Source organism: Ostrinia nubilalis, chromosome 8 (genome assembly GCF_963855985.1).
Source record: "Ostrinia nubilalis chromosome 8, ilOstNubi1.1, whole genome shotgun sequence".
In the NCBI taxonomy this organism is placed as follows: domain Eukaryota; kingdom Metazoa; phylum Arthropoda; class Insecta; order Lepidoptera; family Crambidae; genus Ostrinia; species Ostrinia nubilalis.
In genome coordinates this window covers 11,780,444-11,800,204 of record NC_087095.1, presented here as the reverse complement: position 1 = coordinate 11,800,204, position 19,761 = coordinate 11,780,444, and the positions used below count along the sequence as shown (strand labels likewise).

At 39.0% G+C, this 19,761-nt stretch overlaps 3 protein-coding genes across 3 annotated transcripts in view; 1 reads left to right on the top strand and 2 right to left on the bottom strand.

The window, feature by feature from the left end:
• The window catches only part of LOC135073958 (short neuropeptide F), a 69,949-nt gene that overhangs the window by 11,753 nt on the left and 38,435 nt on the right, over nucleotides 1–19,761 (top strand). The gene's annotated exons all lie outside the window — the stretch shown is intronic.
• LOC135074234 (uncharacterized) lies at nucleotides 1,079–5,136 on the bottom strand. Its single transcript, XM_063968529.1, has 2 exons — nucleotides 3,600–5,136; nucleotides 1,079–1,263 (listed from the first exon to the last, which is right to left on the bottom strand). Exons 1-2 carry the CDS (start codon nucleotides 5,134–5,136, stop codon nucleotides 1,079–1,081), a joined length of 1,722 nt encoding a protein of 573 aa, XP_063824599.1.
• LOC135074233 (uncharacterized) lies at nucleotides 6,732–8,000 on the bottom strand. Its single transcript, XM_063968528.1, has one exon. It carries the CDS (start codon nucleotides 7,998–8,000, stop codon nucleotides 6,732–6,734), a length of 1,269 nt encoding a protein of 422 aa, XP_063824598.1.

The following is a 19,761-nucleotide window of genomic DNA, read 5'->3' as shown; positions in this document are numbered from 1 at the left end:
AGTACTCATAAATGAAATTCATTGCAATGTTCGTGTTGCAGCATACTAAAGATTTAAATAAACTATTAATAATACTCGGAATGATACTTGTTCTGTCAAGTTATGATAAATTCTGAGACACTTCAAATTATTTACAAAGTTAGCAAACGGAATTACTCCAGGCCGACATTTTTCAAGGAGTTTATCTTATTTTTTATTGTTACTTGTTTTGGAAGTTGTTCTTCTAATTTATTGCGTTATCTCCAAAATGTCGCGCGTTAATTAAAAAACGTAAAATGTATCAGACCGTCTTAATCTTGGGCCAGAAACTGTGCAGCGTGTCACGTAATAAAATTGAAATATTTTTTGAACGAAACACCCTCAGATCATAGAAGGAAACAGATATGAAACGGGGGCGTATCACTTAAACATAGCACACAAGTATGAGTTTTAAAACAAAACAATTCGTCACACTTTTATAATTCAAGTAGGATAACTTAGCAGACTCCAACCATATACATCCGTAAGGTACTCGTATTTAGTGTTAAAGCATCTGTTTTAATTCGAGTAAAGTAAATCTCTAGGGAGCTAATGATCTAAGAAAATATGTATTTTCAGGTCAATCTTTCGCTGTTCATGCCAATATTCGCCAAAATAGAGATTCCGTTGCTGGCCTAATATTATCAGAGCGCTTGCTGCGGCGATAACGAGGGCCGTGTCCCGCAGATAGAAAGCTTGTGGTTGCACCGGGTGTGCACGTCATAGAAGTCTAGAAACGACATACCTAGTTAAGCTGGCAATGATCACAAATTCACAAAGACTCGCATAGTAAAATATTTTGAAATATACCTAGGTACTAAAACTTTTTTAAAGCAGGCGAAATAAAACGCAGTCCTAAATTCATGAGTTCGTTTTATGATTTCTATCACATATAATAATAAATACCTACCTACATTATTAAATTCAGTTAGTAGGTACTGTTAGTGGTCTCTATTAAGTAGTTTCTCGACTTTCAGTCAGTCAAGTCATATCCAGTAACAATCTAAGTTCGCGTCGCCAGTCTCGCACGTATGTGTTTTCTATACCAATTACTCCAATGTCACAGCGCACTGACGCTATTGCATTCGCAATTGTTGTGAATGGCTGCTGCTTTTTCATGAGTTGTCTCTTCAATTGTTTCTCTAGCTATTGCGGAGCGTGATGGATCTGCGGTCTCAATAGTATTGACTGCGATGCTGTCACAAACAGCCTCAGGCCTTTCCTTCGACGATTCATTTTCTATTCCTGTGGAATTTGAGTTTATAACATGTTGCTAGAGACAACGAAGTTGATTCACTTAGGATTGGCGGTCAATTGCACTTATAGTATTTTTTCTCTTTTTTCTAAAGGATTATTTGTGAAACAGAAAAACTTGCCTTGTATACGTAAAGTTGCTAGCAGTTGTACTCGGATCGGGCGCAGTGGCGATCATGGGCCTATAAGCTAGTTATTATCAACAAACTCATTTAAATAATTTAAATTAAAAAAAAAGTGAATAATGTATTTCAGTATTTAATTTCACAACATTTATTAGAGAATCATGTGAAATTCTTACTGTGTCACGGATTGGGATTATAATGATAATTAATTACTCCCATGTCTATCACTATTAGCTCTACGTAATTAAAGCGATTTCTTGCATTTCACTAGTTTGAATTTGCGGACGCTTTGAAGAAGTGGTGTCTATAGGATTAATGTTAAATACAGTTCAATGTAATTTTTCAATAATATTAGTGTGATATTAAGGCATGATGTAAATAGAAACTATTCGTTTTACTCGTCGCCCGTCGCGCACGTTGCGCCCACGCGGCGGTGCGTTTGACGTAGGCACAAACAATTCCTACACAGTGTGGTAAAATACAGTGGATTTATTATTCGCTACTCTATTGACTTTACTTCAAACTCTTCTATTTTTTATATTGAAAATCGAGACTTTCCTAAGTAATCTCCAAGACTACGTAAACTTCATAATCTAAGCTGTTGGATCCTGGTTTTCAATTTCAGTGGTTAGAACTTCATTCTTTGTGCAGAATAAAATCGATCAGTGTTAGTTGTAGTTACCTACTTATGTTCTCATTTTATCCTCCACCCACGTCTCTTCTTGGTAGCTTAAGCTTGTTAGTTCACTTCATCCTATGATGATCTTTATTAATTCTCTATCTGCAGTCCATGAATGGTATCTACTTATAGATTCAAAGGTAGTTACTAATCGTGACTGAGTTTCTTGCGCTGCTTCTTCTCAGCACTGGCCCATTTATTGTCCCGAAGCAGTGGTAGGGTTAATATTGGGACGTGTAAAAGTGCTTTTTAAAAGCCTATTTGCAAAAATAAATGAGTTTTATGAATTTTTATGAGTTCATTAACTACTTAGTCTCCAGGCTTGTAATAGTTGTTGCAATTGACGAAGGCGAGTGAGCTTTACATGTGTGGTGGCTCACTACTGTTCGTTTTTCAAAAGTTTTGACAGACATTACACTATCGTTATGTGCATGTACACGTACACACATACTCGTAAGTAAAGCTTACTCGTCTTCGTGAGTTGCAAGAATTATAAAAGTTTGCGCACCATATTGAAACACATTCTGATCCTAACCATTGCGTCCTACACGCACAGAAAATGTCGCATGATCCGTTACATGTACCGTGAACCTTCTCTATACACACCGTTATAACGCTACATCCTGACGGATCTATTGAAACATGAAAAAGACGGATAACAAACAGTTAACTTTATTGACAAGTGCTTACGGTGTCATTGTAAGGGACGAAAGCATAATATTGTTCCTACCTACTCACGACATGAGCCGTTGACATGTAAATAGGAACGATAAACTTTTCATCGGTCTATTTTTAGATACATTTTCCTCTATAGGCATTGTTAGGAATTGGGATAGAAAAGGGATAAAAATGATACCCAGGCTCAAGGAAGGGAAAGCGATATAATAAAAAAGAGGAATAAAGGAAGATACAGGATTACAGGGTAAAGAAGAGACAGCGACAGATGACAAGAAGACAAACCATAGAAAAAAATAAAATTATAAAAACATAGACTTAAAAGGAGGCCGTTCGTAACATCTCTCCCTCTCTCTCAACAATGATAGAATACGAGTATCAAAGGAAAGGAGTGAGAGCGGGAGAGATTGATACGACCGGCCTTAAAATGGGATGTACATAATGTATATACAACGGCCTTCAGACAGGCAACCGAACAAGTTTTCTTAACGGTCTTCGTAACACCCCTCCCGCTGTGGAGACCTCGGCCACTCTAACAACGTTATCTCCACCCGGAAACAGTTTCTTTACTCGACCTCTGGGCCAAGTTCCCCGCGGCAAATTCCCGTCAACAATAAGGACGAGGTCACCCACACTGAGAGGGGTTCCTTCAACCTCGCTGCCGCTGCGCCGAGGAACGAGGGTTGGAAGGTATTCTTTCAGCCACCTCTGCCAAAAGAGATCCGCCAGTCTCACAGTCTTCCTCCAAGCGGTTCTACCATACAAGTCTTGAGGGACGGCGCCAACATGATGGTTTCCCGTTGAGGAAGTCCCGATCAGAAAATGAAATGGTGTGAGAGCTTCGTTACCTTCTTGTCCAACCGAAACGTGCGTTAGTGGCCTTGAATTCACGATTGCCTCCGCCTCAACGAGAAGGGTGGTGAATATCGGTTCTTTAGGGGCTCTGTCCTTGAGGATCACTTTAAGGGCCGTTTTAACGGAACGCACTAAGCGCTCCCAAGCTCCGCCCATTGAGGGCGCCGAAGGCGGTATGAAACGCCATTCTATTCCGTTGTTCACAGTGAAGTCGTTCAATTTTGGACCGTAGAGCTCGCGAAGGAATTTCGTCGCTCCAACAAAGCTAGTTCCATTATCCGACCAGATCTCCTTAGGCGTGCCTCGACGGGCTACAAACCGACGTAAAGCCATTATCGCGGCGTCAGTTGACAGATCGTGCACAACTTCCAAATGAACTGCCCGGGTCGTCAGGCACGTAAACAAGGCGACATACCGTTTTTCGTGCCGCCTGCCAATCGTCACCTGGACGGGGCCGAAGTAATCTAGTCCAACACACGTGAAAGGACGACAATGGTGGGTTAGACGGGAAGCAGGTAGATTTCCCATAGGAGGAATCACAGCGGTTGCTTTCCTGATACGGCAAAATTGACACCTGTGCCCCACAGATCTGACGGTGCTTCTAAGGTTTAAGATGAAAAACTCCTGGCGTAGCTCGTTCACGACGGTTTCATTATTGCCATGGGCCAGTCGACGGTGCTCGTGCTCAATTAGTAGTCGCACGGCTTGATGAGTTCCATCCAAGATAATAGGAAAATTCATTGCATCTGGCACGCCGGTAATTGCTCCCACACGCCCTGAGAGTCTCAGTAGGCCGTCCTCCCCAAGGACCACATGAAGCTTTTTCAGCTTGCTTTGCCGAGGAATTGGCAAACCTTGGCGTATAGCAGCCATTTCTTCTTGAAAGGAGTCCACTTGGGCCTGGAGAAAGATGTGAGACCGGGCGATGTACATATCATCGGCAGACAGCGGCATAAGTTTAGTAGAGCTAACAGAGCCAGGAGCGTGGGAGGTTGAGGCGCACACACTAGCTCTACCTTTCAAGCTCCTGATGTACAAATGCGCGCGCGCTGTAGAGCGGAGCAAACGCAGCCATTGGCTGAAGCGGAACGGATCCGCACACAAAGGTATGACAGATGGAATAATGGATGTGGTTGAAATATGACCTACGTTAATGAGGTTAATTCTAGCGCTTGGTTTTAGCTCGTCAGTGTTAAAGTGCCCACTGGTAGAAATTTCAACAGGCCAGTCACTAGACGGGGCTTTCAAGAACTCTGGACCTTCAATCCATCTACTGTTAGGAAGGGGAGTATTTGAGTTAGGACGGGTGGCATCGTCAGCGACATTCAACACAGTTGGAACCCAACGCCACTCATCAATGGTGGAAAGCTCCAAAATATCTGCCAGGCGGTGCGCAACAAAAGGAAGATATGACCGCGCGTCACTTCGTAGCCAAGCAAGAACATTCTTTGAGTCCGTCCAAAAAAACCTGCGCACTGGCTTGTACTTGTGAGCTTCACATATTGATGAAGCTAAGCGAGCAGCAACCATAGCAGCTTGTAATTCTAAGCGAGAAATCGTTGTAGGGGCTAACGGTGAAACTTTTGATTTGCTACATATGAATGAGAGCTGAATTTGATTATCAGCAAAAAGTAGGCGCCAATAAGCTACCGCAACATAAGCATGCTCACTGGCATCACAAAATACATGCAATTCGCGCTCTAGCAAGTTAGCTACCCTGGAATGCCAACGAGGAATACGAAGCTCAACAGCCGATGACATTAATGAAAGCCAAGCCATCCACTGAGAAAGCAAATCCTGAGGCAGAGCTTCGTCCCATTCTACTTTCCTACGCCACAATACTTGGAAAATGATGCGACCTCTAATAGTGATTGGAGCAAGCATACCAAGTGGGTCAAATACACGCATTAGTACGGAAAGCGCGTTGCGTTTAGTGATCTTAGATGGCAAAGCGAAAGGTTTTAAAGCAGCGGTATTAAAACCGAGCTGATCAGATATGGGGTACCAAATAAGGCCAAGTGTACGCACGCTTTGCTGATGATTACTAATATCTACAGAAGTATTATTTACAAGCTTAAGTTCGGAAGGCACAAGAGCGAGAGCCTCAGGTTTATTCGATACCCAACCACGAACTTCAAAATGAGCTCGCTTTTGTACATCCACGATATCTTTTGCTAAGTGAGCCGCTTTTTCAACTTGGTCTACACTACCTATATAATCGTCCATATAAGTGTCGTGGACGATAGCATGAGCGGCTTCAGGGAATGAATTTCGATTCTCCTCTGCATTTTTGTTTTTAATATAAAGTGCTGTAAACGGGCTGGATGCAGCGCCGAAGATCATAGAATACATGCGAAATATTGAGATCGGCAAATTGGGAGAATCACGCCACAAGAAACGCTGTGCATCCCTGTCCTGGGATCTAATCTTAATTTGAGGAAACATCTCCCTGATATCAGCTGTCATGGCAACCTCATCTTCTCGAAACCGGTAAATTATATCAATGAGCGACGACAATAGATCAGGACCACTCAATAAAAGGGAATTAAGACTAGTTCCCTGGACACAGGCAGCAGCATCATGGACAACCCGTAACTTACCGGGCTTATTAGGGTTCACGACTCCGAAATGGGGAAGGTACCACTCCCTTGAAGAGTCAGTGGTCATGATGTTACGAACGGCCTCTTTTGATAGCGTTTATGGTTTATATTTTTATATTTTTTCTATATGTCACTTGTCATCTTTCTGTCTCTTCTTTACCCTGTAATCCTGTATCTTCCTTTATCCCTTTTCTATCCCAATTCCTAAAAATGTTAGGAATTGGGATAGAAAAGGGATAAAAATGATACCCAGGCTCAAGGAAGGGAAAGCGATATAATAAAAAAGAGGAATAAAGGAAGATACAGGATTACAGGGTAAAGAAGAGACAGATGACAAGAAGACAATCATAGACAAAAAATAAAATTATAAAAACAGACTATTAAAAGGAGGCCGTTCGTAACATCTCTCCCTCTCTCTCAACAATGATATAATACGAGTATCAAAGGACAAGAGTGAGAGCGGGAGAGATTGATACGACCGGCCTTTTAAAATGGGATATACACAGTATGTATATACAACGGCCTTCAGACAGGCAACCGAACAAGTTTTCTTAACGGTCTTCGTAACACCCCTCCCGCTGTGGAGACCTCGGCCACTCTAACAACGTTATCTCCACCCGGAAACAGTTTCTTTACTCGACCTCTGGGCCAAGTTCCCCGCGGCAAATTCCCGTCAACAATAAGGACGAGGTCACCCACACTGAGAGGGGTTCCTTCAACCTCGCTGCCGCTGCGCCGAGGAACGAGGGTTGGAAGGTATTCTTTCAGCCACCTCTGCCAAAAGAGATCCGCCAGTCTCACAGTCTTCCTCCAAGCGGTTCTACCATACAAGTCTTGAGGGACGGCGCCGACATGATGGTTTCCCGTTGAGGAAGTCCCGATCAGAAAATGAAATGGTGTGAGAGCTTCGTCACCTTCTTGTCCAACCGGAACGTGCGTTAGTGGTCTTGAATTCACGATTGCCTCCGCCTCAACGAGAAGGGTGGTGAATATCGGTTCTTTAGGGGCTCTGTCCTTGAGGATCACTTTAAGGGCCGTTTTAACGGAACGCACTAAGCGCTCCCAAGCTCCGCCCATTGAAGGCGCCGAAGGCGGTATGAAACGCCATTCTATTCCGTTGTTGACAGTGAAGTCGTTCAATTTTGGACCATAGAGCTCGCGAAGGAATTTCGTCGCTCCAACAAAGCTAGTTCCATTATCCGACCAGATCTCCTTAGGCGTGCCTCGACGGGCTACAAACCGACGTAAAGCCATTATCGCGGCGTCAGTTGACAGATCGTGCACAACTTCCAAATGAACTGCCCGGGTCGTCAGGCACGTAAACAAGGCGACATACCGTTTTTCGTGCCGCCTGCCAATCGTCACCTGGACGGGGCCGAAGTAATCTAGTCCAACACACGTGAAAGGACGACAATGGTGGGTTAGACGGGAAGCAGGTAGATTTCCCATAGGAGGAATCACAGCGGTTGCTTTCCTGATACGGCAAAATTGACACCTGTGCCCCACAGATCTGACGGTGCTTCTAAGGTTTAAGATGAAAAACTCCTGGCGTAGCTCGTTCACGACGGTTTCATTATTGCCATGGGCTAGTCGACGGTGCTCGTGCTCAATTAGTAGTCGCACGGCTTGATGAGTTCCATCCAAGATAATAGGAAAATTCATTGCATCTGGCACGCCGGTAATTACTCCCACACGCCCTGAGAGTCTCAGTAGGCCGTCCTCCCCAAGGACCACATGAAGCTTTTGCAGCTTGCTTTGCCGAGGAATTGGCAAACCTTGGCGTATAGCAGCCATTTCTTCTTGAAAGGAGTCCACTTGGGCCTGGAGAAAGACCGGGCGATGTACATATCATCGGCAGACAGCGGCATAAGTTTAGTAGAGCTAACAGAGCCAGGAGCGTGGGAGGTTGAGGCGCACACACTAGCTCTACCTTTCAAGCTCCTGATGTACAAATGCGCGCGCGCTGTAGAGCGGAGCAAACGCAGCCATTGGCTGAAGCGGAACGGATCCGCACACAAAGGTATGACAGATGGAATAATGGATGTGGTTGAAATATGACCTACGTTAATGAGGTTAATTCTAGCGCTTGGTTTTAGCTCGTCAGTGTTAAAGTGCCCACTGGTAGAAATTTCAACAGGCCAGTCACTAGACGGGGCTTTCAAGAACTCTGGACCTTCAATCCATCTACTGTTAGGAAGGGGAGTATTTGAGTTAGGACGGGTGGCATCGTCAGCGACATTCAACACAGTTGGAACCCAACGCCACTCATCAATGGTGGAAAGCTCCAAAATATCTGCCAGGCGGTGCGCAACAAAAGGAAGATATGACCGCGCGTCACTTCGTAGCCAAGCAAGAACATTCTTTGAGTTGGGCCAGTCGACGGTGCTCGTGCTCAATTAGTAGTCGCACGGCTTGATGAGTTCCATCCAAGATAATAGGAAAATTCATTGCATCTGGCACGCCGGTAATTGCTCCCACACGCCCTGAGAGTCTCAGTAGGCCGTCCTCCCCAAGGACCACATGAAGCTTTTTCAGCTTGCTTTGCCGAGGAATTGGCAAACAAAATGTTAGGAATTGGGATAGAAAAGGGATAAAAATGATACCCAGGCTCAAGGAAGGGAAAGCGATATAATAAAAAAGAGGAATAAAGGAAGATACAGGATTACAGGGTAAAGAAGAGACAGAAAGATGACAAGTGACATATAGAAAAAATATAAAAATATAAACCATAAACGCTATCAAAAGAGGCCGTTCGTAACATCTCTCCCTCTCTCTCAACAATGATAGAATATGAATATCAAGAAAAGAGAGAGAAAGCGGGAGAGATTGATACGACCGGCCTTAAGGTGGGCTACCAAAAGAGTTAAAAGTTCATTTAACTTTGTGACGTGACGTGGTGGTTCATAATGTGCTGGCTTCGGGTCAGGGGGAGTCTTGCAGACAGGTGTACAGATGAGCCGTTCGTAACAGGCATAATATTAAACGAGAAGAAATTTTAATATGAAATAAGGCTGTTATTATCACAAAATATGCGTCAGTCGTTTCTAGACAATATTTTTCAAGAAGCTGTAAAAATGAATTAAGTAAAAAACAAGTACAAGTGCTAGGAGTCTCAAGTTTGCATGGGGTTTCCTTTTAGAACGTAGGTGCTCACTAAGAACGGATTTTACGAAACTCCACCCCTAAGAGGATAAAACGGGATCCACGCGTTCAAAGTCGCGGGCGGCCGCTAGTTACTAATATTAATAACGCTGTAGATATTAAGACTCGGAAAAAGTACTATTAATACGAGTACTTATAACAAAAATTAAGTCTTTTTTGTTTTGTGACATTTAATTTTATGTATATTTCATTTCTACTTTGGTAAGAAATGTTGAACTTTACTTTGTGAAGTGTTACATTCGTATCATTTATAAATAAATATTGATCTATTTATATTCGAACCTTGCTTAGGGTCATAAACCAATACTTGCCAACAGCTCTGTGTATGTATGTACATTGTCTGAAATTAATTGTGTCAACTGGTTTGTAAATCAATGTTTAGAACTAATATTTAATCAGGTAAACTAAATTACTCAGGGTGCCGAAAATACCCCATTGATACACGTCAAATACCCCGGTTTCTAAATGTCAAGTATACCTATTTATACCTGGAGTAGGTCCCAAAACTTATCGTTAAAAATCTTTTGATATTCTTACGTTTTTATTCAAGAGGGCACAAAATATGAATATTAATATCCCGAAAGTAATAAATTATGGGTTTCTCATAATTTTTTTATCCCCTTTTAGACAATGGGGCGCATTTTTGGCGTGAAAAGATAGAATGTTTTTTTGATTTGGAGGTGCAATTTAGATTTTATACCATAATTAACTTTTAAAAAAAATAAAACCGACTTCAAATGCGTGAACACAAAAAAAAAACTAAAAATTAAAAAAGTTCTACCCTTGGGGGTGAAATATTTTCTTCAAATTCGCATGAAACCACCCTTTTGATAATACCTATTCAACAAAAAAATAATCGTTCAAATTGGTTCATAATCGGCGGAGATATTGCGTATAAAAAAGTTCATCCCCAATTTTCCACCCTTGGGGGTGAATTATTTTCTTCAAATTCGCATGAAACCACCCTTTTGATAATACCTAGGTATTCAGCAAAAAAATAATCGTTCAAATTGATTTATAATCGGCGGAGATATTGCGTATAAAAAAGTTCATCCCCAATTTTCCACCCTTGGGGGTTGTTTTTTCTATTATTAAATTTAAATGGGACCACCCTTGAGGTATTACCTATACGCCGAAAAAAGATTTCTTCAAATCGGTTCATAATTGGCGGAGTTATCGCGTAACAAACATAAAAAAAAAAACATACGGGTCGAATTGAGAACCTCCTCCTTTTTTGAAGTCGGTTGAAAATTCATCAAAATTACTTACTTCAACTGTTCAGTTTTGGGCTTAAACAGCTGAACCGTGTACCAGTAACTTAGGTAAATTTTTAAAAAGGCGACGAACATATATACAAAAATAAATAAGTTATTTAAACTTCCAGGAAGTATTTTTTTTTATTTGTAATAGGTATAAAATATCAATCAATATCTCAAGTTACATGACATTCAGGTATTTGTAGATTAAAAAATAATTCACGTCGTAATTTTTATTAGGCTAATTAACAGGAAATCAGATTGCTTGTCCCTTGTTAAGACTGACGTGCCTCAGCAGAAATTCCTGGGCCTTCCGCGAGTCACGAAACTCCAATAGTCAAAATCTATTTTAATTGTTGACTTTGTTAATCCCTATCGCCCTGACCGCTTTTTATTGTCAAGAACATAAAGATGTTTACAGATCGAACTTTATAACGCAAATGTCATGGTTCTTTTTCGTGCATTTTAAATTTTAGCGGATGCTAAGATATTAGCAAACAATAAGATGCGGGCAGCGCAGGACCGTTCATTATGGAAAGCCTTGGGGGGCCTTTGTCCAACAGTGGACGTTATTTGGCTGAAACGAACGAAGCTTCACTGTCCACGGTGATGTTGTAGAGTGTTTGTAGGTACGCGTGCATACTCGTCAACGTCCCGTACGCAACGCTACTGCTTCGTCAACAAAACGTACAATGCTGCGTACGCGTCTAGTACGCTATAACTCCGGACAAACTATTTTACTAACTACGTAGTAACCGATGAAGGAAAGCCTAAATTATACGACCTAACGACCGCCGGGCATTTGTGAGTGATGCTCACTTTTAACAGAAAACTAAACTACCTACTAAAGCCCTTCTGGTCACGTAGAGTCTGAAATAGATGATCGGCATTCGTTAGCGCCTACCCCAGTCAAAATTAATTGTTCCTAAGCTTGCTGAACTTTTGTTGCCACGAAAAAGGGATATTTTCGACGTTTTTACACGAACCTTCGAGGAAACTTTGGTAGCAGGTGTTAGAGTGTGTTTCCCCTATAGAAAAGTCCTTCGATCGGCATAATGATAAACAGCGAGGTTTTGGTAGATTATTCACTTATTTTTCGTTTTTAGAATGATATACTCCGGTAAAAGAGTGACGACGGTGTCCTTTATACTTAATTTTTAAGCGTTATAAATATCTAGTGTGTAATCCCTCTTAGAATTTAAGCTTCGGGTGAACAAATCATTTTATAGGTTACTGCTGATTCAGTAATTAAATTTGTAGGCGTTTGAGACAAGTCCGTGTTGTTAAGATTTAATGAGAGCGATGAGCTATCGAATTCTGAAGGGGTCTAGAAATAAATCAAAGTTAAAGTTAATTACATGTCAACATATAAATTGTCTTGGATTTTCGTAAATTGCCAACGAGATAATTTCTCTAAACACATCTGAGTACATAGGTACATATTTGTAAAATATAGTATTGCTATTCCAAACTAACTAAAATAGACACTTACTTATTACAGTTCCGAGTTTCTGTTATTTATATTCAACGACTCTTTAGTCCTTTTGTTCAGATTTTTTTATTTAGTTTGAAATCTGTTTTTGTCATGGCTTTCATGTGATAGTATTAAAATACGACGCACAAAGGGAAAGAACAACAGTGCAGCTCATTAGTGGCCATGAATAATGTACGGCTTCCTTGTATCTTGTAGTGGCACCATGCTCCTCATTTCCTTAGGATATGTGTTTTGCTTTTTTAGAACAATGGTTGTTTAATGATAGCAGTTAATACAGAACAAAAGATGTAGGCCTTACTTCATTCGCGTTATTGTATGTAACAGGAACCAAGCGGATGTGACTTTACGCACAAGGCCAGTTTCCGAAACTCTCCATCTCATGGATGTGTTGTGAAAGTACCTTACCATTTTTTGTTTACATACACCGAGTGAAATATGCTATTTTGAGGGATTATCCTTTGTATATATCACCACCACAATAGGTAGTACAATAGGTAGGTAGGCCTTTATTTAGTTTAATGAGACTAAGGCTGGGTAAGGTGGTGCATAAGGTGGTGCAACTCAGCCTTATAATGATTGGCCGGTCAACCTGTTTCGTATTATAATGTGAACATTATAGTAAAATAAAAGTTGTTATTCTAGATTCTATAAAAAAGAATGTTTCCCGTCGACTTTCAAAATGATCGACACCAAACCTAATAATAACATGTGGCGGGAACGGTCACCGTTACGTATTCGCGTGAAGGCATTACGCCTTTTTATTGTGTCAGATTCTTCAGAACCTTGAGTAAAGTTAGGTTATGTTAGTAGAACAAAACTATTATGACCCACAAGGTGGACCGACGATCACATAAAGGTAGCAGGAAGACGCTGGATGTATGTGGCTACCAACTGCAACCGGTCTTTGTGGAAATCTTTAGGAGAGGCCTATGTTCAGCAGTGGACGTCCTATGGCTGAAATGATCATGATGAATGCTTTAAATATTGTAATTTGTTTGCATAAAATGACTCTACAATACCAACATGATTAATTTTTATAATACATTTCTATTATATGAGGCACTCGTATGTTTATAGTTTTATACCTTCACCTGTCAACTGCCATATAGGTACTCGTAGTTTACATCGCAGGAAATTAAATCCTAAAGTTTTGACACACTCCCATTTTCTTATGATCAAGTTTCGTATGGGTCAAGACAGCTTCTTGATCTCGGGATAACTGAAAATTTGTTGTAATTTACAAAGTGGTGGTGGCAACAAGAAGGAACCAAAGACACTGTGATTGTCTGTGAATAAAGACTATGTTTGTCTTTAAAACATGAAAATTTTACAGAAAAAATTATTGGTTGTTTCGACGAAAACTATGTTACCTACTTAGAACTTATCACTTACCTGTTACCTTCACACTGTTGAATTTCAAAGATGTGTTTGTTGTGAACGGGTTATACTGACATGATTTCAGAGTGGAGATGTGCTAGAAGGTTATGACGGCTGGTTTCCTAATATAAAGTGGGTGCAGATCACTCATTATTATATTCCCTTTGTACTTTGCTGTATTTAATAAACTATATGTATGTTTACATAATTAACAGGTTACTTTAGTTGTATTGTTATCAAATTAACCTACTAAGTATTAGGTTTTGGTCTGAGTTTAAGTTTCAATCTGAAGAGTAACTAACCAGTGCACGTTTATTATGTTTAGGTTAGACACAATAATTTCGGTCGGGTCGGCAATATTTCATTGTCACGGTTAGGACACGCCGCATTATGCGTACACGAACAAAAACACGCACGTTTTACGATTGAATAATGTTAATTGTGTCATTGTAAATGATCAAAGGTCGTTGTATTCGGCTTGGGTTAAAAAAAAAAAATTACTGATTTTGTACTACCTAATGTGTGACCCTCAGGAGACGATGCAATTACCTACTTATGTGTAATGAAGTTTTAAAATAAAAATGCATTGTTTAAGAATACACAATCAGAAAATAATGTAGCTCGATATTCAATGAATCTCTACCTAATACCGGTTAAACATTTGACGCACCAACGCGTACTTAATTAACATAGAATAATGCTTCAATTTTTTTTTACGAATCTAGATCATTCGTTTAGAGCTAGCTCTAAACCTAGTATTAATAGGAAAGGTAGGGTCTAAGGTAATATTTACAGCGTGTCGTTGAAAGCCTTCGCAACCCTTCGGACGAGGGCTGTAAACTCGCTGAAACATAACTGAGCGCCGAATTTCATCGCGCAGGTTAACTCCAGGAAATATAGCCTTCAGCACTACCACTAGATAGATACTTTTACGTGAGTGAATGTGAACTCACCCTAATGGTTTGCGTTCGTTATACTCCACTTTTTATTTCCTCATCTTTTGTTTATGGCCAGGTCTTGACCTGCATTCACTTTCAGTCTTTAATTCTTGTGAATATTTCCTATTTAATACCAATTAATTATTGTGCTTTGGGAGATATTAATTTTGAAAAATTTTGTTTTAAGATTTGTTTACATTTTAAGCAAGTACCTACTCGTAATAATGTGTAATAGTGTTACTAGCTTTAGTAGAAAAATGTGCTCTGTTAACTTTATGAAAATTCATAATGATCGATAAATAAATATGTATATGCTTCAACGGCTTTAGGAATAGGAATTTACATATCCTTTATATTGTATCACATTGTGTGTATGTACATATGTATGTATGTATGTATACCTAGGCAGAGTGCTAGTGGAAAATTTTGGCATATGCATTTATGCATAGACTGAAAAATGGACTAGCCATTTCAGCATAACTCTGCACATGTTGTATATTGGCAAGCCTCCTGTCAGAAAAAGTTCATGGAAAAATACGAGTTATTTTACCTATCAGTCAAAGTCAGCAAAGAATAAAGACGTCAATAAAAAGGTAATTATAATTAAACATCAGAAAACCCTCAAAACCTCCGTAAAAAGTGAACTCAAATGATGGGAACCAGAGGATCGTTAGAAATAAGTAATTTTATTACAAAAAACCTCTTTTACATTTCCACTTAATTTTAAACAGAAAAAATCTAAAAATATTTTTTCATCCCAAATGGGGATGTGGACTTATTTGAGGTATGAGATACATGTACGTGCTCCGAATAAAAATCCAGTTAAATATGCAAATCAATTCCATTCACTTGCAAAGATATCACTTTGTTCCATTATTTATTGCGGAAGAATAGGGAGCAGAGGGCAGCTTATTATTAAAATTAGACGTTAATCCAATTATAATATCAAGAATATTACAAAAACTGTCATCGTTTTATTACAAACATGTAAATGAAAATGAAAAAGTACTTACCTATCTACTTATTATCAATTTCATGATCATAACTTTTAATGATGTGTACGAGTAAGTCCTTCTAACAATCACAAACATTATTACAAATACACACACGAATTCAATGTTATCATGATATTTTTAAAACATTTAAATCAAATACTTTTGCAAGTTTCCTACTATAAAACCCAACTGCAATATTTGAATAATTATAATTACACATTTAAATGTTATTTAGATTGTGTAACATGATACACGTTAACAACACCAAATTTTTTCATTTCTTACAATTTGAACCTGATTGTTATGTCAGACAAAATGCAAATTCATGCGTGTAAGTAGGTTATTGTAGCGTAAATACACAATGGAGATACATATAGTGAGCTCCGTTTCTACTAATCCTCACACTTACTTATTTACCTTAACTCACTTTTTACTGTCCACTATTAACTAACCTTGATCAAGGCATTGCTCTACAAAAATCTAATTTAACTTTTTAACTGTGTACAAATGTGGTGTAATATTTAAACAGTGAGTGTTACCCATATACATTGAGTTACTTCATGTTATTGTTGAGTATGCTGTTGAACTGCAAAAAGTTGAATGTTACAAAAAAACTCACCCAACCCTAAGACTGATCGAAAGTTTACTGTCGTACCAGTCTCTGGTCACTAGTAAATAAATACTACTGTATTTACTTGAGTTGTGGTAAACGTATACCGCTCCGTATAGGTATTGTATACCGATGCGGTGTCCGCCTCATTTGGAGCCCTAATCAGGGCTCTTCCTGCGCCCATCCGGGCCGCTTGTATGCCCCTATTCGAAGCAAATTACGTATTATTTTTCATTCATACCGTTCCGAAAATTTCAGTTCCTTTTACTAACCGACTAGGTCAGGATTCTATGTTTACGAGCTGCAAGTATTGATTATTATGTTATGTTTTACGAACTTTTGCAGATATATTTCAGGACTTTCAATAACCCAAAAATGGGAAGAATTGTTAGACAAAAATTCACTAAATTCACAACTAGAAGGTAATAATAAAGACACTTTATTATAATACATACTTACTTATTTAAGGTAGGTAATTTGGAAGATAATGTTGTTTCGATTGAAAAGTTAATTCTGTTGTTTTTTTGTCCATTTTTAGGGTTCCGTACCTCATAAGGAAAAAACGGAACCCTTATAGGATCACTTTGTTGTCCGTCCGTCCGTCTGTCAAGACCCTTTATCTCAAGAACGCGTGAACGTATCAAGCTGAAATTCACATGAAATACTCAGGTCTATTGTCCCTTTAAGCTGTGAAAATATCAAACTTCTAAGCTAAGCCAATCAAAAGATACAGCCGATTATGTCGATATTTTCAACAAATTTTCGACACTCGCAAAGGAATCAAAACCTACAGGATACTTCCCGTAAACTCAGAATCTTGAAATTTGGCATAAAGCATTGTCATATAATGCAAATATAGGAAAAATTGCGAAAATTACATTTTTTTAGTTATATAATATAATAAAAATATTTTAATAAAATGAAACTTACTACCTTATTTCTCACGAACGAATAAAGGTATCAAATTGAAATTTATACCAAATACCTAGATCTATTGTCCCTTTAAGAAGTAAAAAAATCAAACTTCTAAGTTAACGCGATCAAAAGATACAGCAGTTTATACCGACACCTTAGACGAATTTCCGTCACACGCTAGGGAATCAAAACCTACAAGGTACTTCCTGTGAACTCAGAATCTTGAAATTCGGCACGAAGCAACGTTATATAGTACAGATAAAGGAAAAATTGCGAAAATGATAAATTTGAAGTTATATAAAATTTAAAATATTATTTTTACTTACATGACATAAAATATTTTTTTAATAATTATAAACTTACTACCTACCCTTTTTCACATGAACGCGTAGAGATATTAAAGTTGAAATTCATATCAAACACTTCTTAAATCTAATTGCCTCTAAACTGTGAGAAATTCTAAATCAACGCAAAAATTCAAAACGCTGAGGTAGGTACCTACCTATAATGCAAATATAGGAAAAATAAATAAATAAAAAATAATCATACCGCATATTTTGAAATTCGCCACTACTCGCAACGGAATCAAGTAAGTAATTTGATTTAATACGTCATAAATTGTAAACCGCTACGTTTGTACGGCGGAACCCTCGGTGTGCGAGCCCGACTCGCACTTGGCCGGTTTTTATTGATTATTTTGATGGATATCCAAAGTTAGCTATTTGAAGTCCTAAAATTGTTAGTGCCATAATGAGTTCGTTAAAACTTTGAGAGCGGGTTGGCTCGGTTAAAACCAGTTTTTTCTGGAAACGACCGCCTTTGTAGCAGTTTACTGGCCTGTTATTATTATTACCCTTCTGAATTTTTACAGGCTTTTACTCGTAGTACTGCTACCAAATTGGTTTGCATATTAAATTAATAGACGGAGAGTCTCTTGACAGTATAATTCTAAGTTTTATGGTTAGTAGATAATGTAATACACCTTATTAAATTTTTACTACTTTATTACCTACTCTTACAGTGTCTTAAAAGTCGTAAGTTTTCATGAAAACAAATAAGTGCTACTTTTGTCATTATCAAAATCTGTTACTTTAATGCCCGTTTTCACCATTAATCCGTATTTTTTAAGTGACCACTATGAAAACAAAATTCCTGTTAAGTATGTGTTACCATAGGGATCACTTAAAAATTAGGGATTGATGGTGAAAACGAGAATAAGAACACTAAAATAACAACAACCCTTTGCGGTTACGGCTATTTCGGCCATCAATTATGGCGCCTACGTAATTACTTAGTGTGTCGTCATTAAGGCTGTTTACTGCAGAAGAATATGCAAAACCTCAATAACACGACCCAAAACGCGTCCTCCACCAATCCACTGCTCAAACACGTTAAAATTAAATTAAGATTAGTCACGTTTGATTTGGCAAATTAGACCGTCCCGTGTGTAATCGGGTGACCTATGAATATTCAGGGTTTACTCGGATAGCTTTGTGCGAATGTCCCGGTCAGAATGACCCTGATAAGTTTGTTACAAACATTTTGATTGCGAGTATGAATTTTCAATGGAACAAACATTGTTTTAAGGCCTTGGAAGATCAAACGGGAAAATAAAGTTTGTACAGCGCAAATAGGGAGCGGGGGACACGATTACCTTCGTTAGCTCATATTTTTAGGGACGTCTCGCTTTAAACTTCGCAATTTGCTTGTTCGAAGCATTATTTTGATGACGATTCATTACGCTGGCTTATTTATTTTCTTAAATTTCTTTTCTGTAACTCATGAGTTCCGTATTTGGTTTATTAAAATAACTCGGTAAATTTTATCTGATACACATGATAGGAATTTCAAGCACTTTTGATCGTGAATCGTTCCAGATGGATAATTTTATTGCCGGTATAATTGAAACGTTTGTTAACGTCATAACATGAATTTGCTTACACCAAAACTCTGTCTTCTCAGCCATGTTTTCCTCATGTTTTGTAACGAGTGTAATAAGCCCAGTCAGAAATGAGTGATTGTGTTTAAACTTGGGCTATAAAGTCTTATTGGACGGATGAAGCGGCCGCAAGTGCGCGTCGGTGCTGTATTGGCACTAATTAAGCCCAGGTTAAGCTTCAATTAATATCGGGCAAATGGGCAAGATCGACTGAGGCCACAGATTACATATCTCAAGATTAAATTAAGCTGCCACGACCGCCGGCTACAATTTTCAGGCCTAATAAAGTCTTGACACTAATGTAAACTTCAGCGCACTGTCAATGAGGGTTTTCGCGAATGAAAGATCCGCTAGATGGCGGGACGTGGTCTGACTGCTGCGTGATTGGTGGATTGTGACATATCTGTCAATGTCATGTCAAAAATAACCAATCATGCAGCATTTGGACCTCGCGTCTACGTATTGCCATCTGGCGGATTTTTCATTCGCGAAAACCATCAAGCGATTGAAAGTTCCAACGAAGGATTCATTAAGTGGATTTGCGAGCATTCTTACATGATTTTCACTAAATTACCTACATAGATACGCACTCTATCTTTAAATAACTCTTTAAAGCATTGTATTAAAGTATATAAAAGATCAATTCACTTGCAAAAAGCTTTCTTAAAAGATTTTGATTGCGCGTATATTGTGACGGCGAAACTTTGTATGACAACATCGAAGTTCGAAGTTTCGAAGCTTCGCCTCGCATCGACGCGCGGGATTATATCTAGCTCATTAGCGGCCGATGTGTATTCTTCTGACATTACCGAAGTTCACGCATAGTAATGAGCCTTTGTATTAGCTTGAATAAACTGTACGCGTTTAA

Excerpts from the sequence above, each read along its gene's own strand:
- LOC135074234 (XM_063968529.1), bottom strand. The coding sequence starts at position 5,136 with ATGGTTGCTGCTCGCTTAGCTTCATCAATATGTGAAGCTCACAAGTAC. Across the intron at positions 1,264-3,599 it reads CGTTTCGGTTGGACAAGAAG|GAATAGAAAATGAATCGTCG; the intron begins GTAACGAAGCTC and ends CAAATTCCACAG.
- LOC135074233 (XM_063968528.1), bottom strand. The coding sequence starts at position 8,000 with ATGGCTGCTATACGCCAAGGTTTGCCAATTCCTCGGCAAAGCAAGCTG.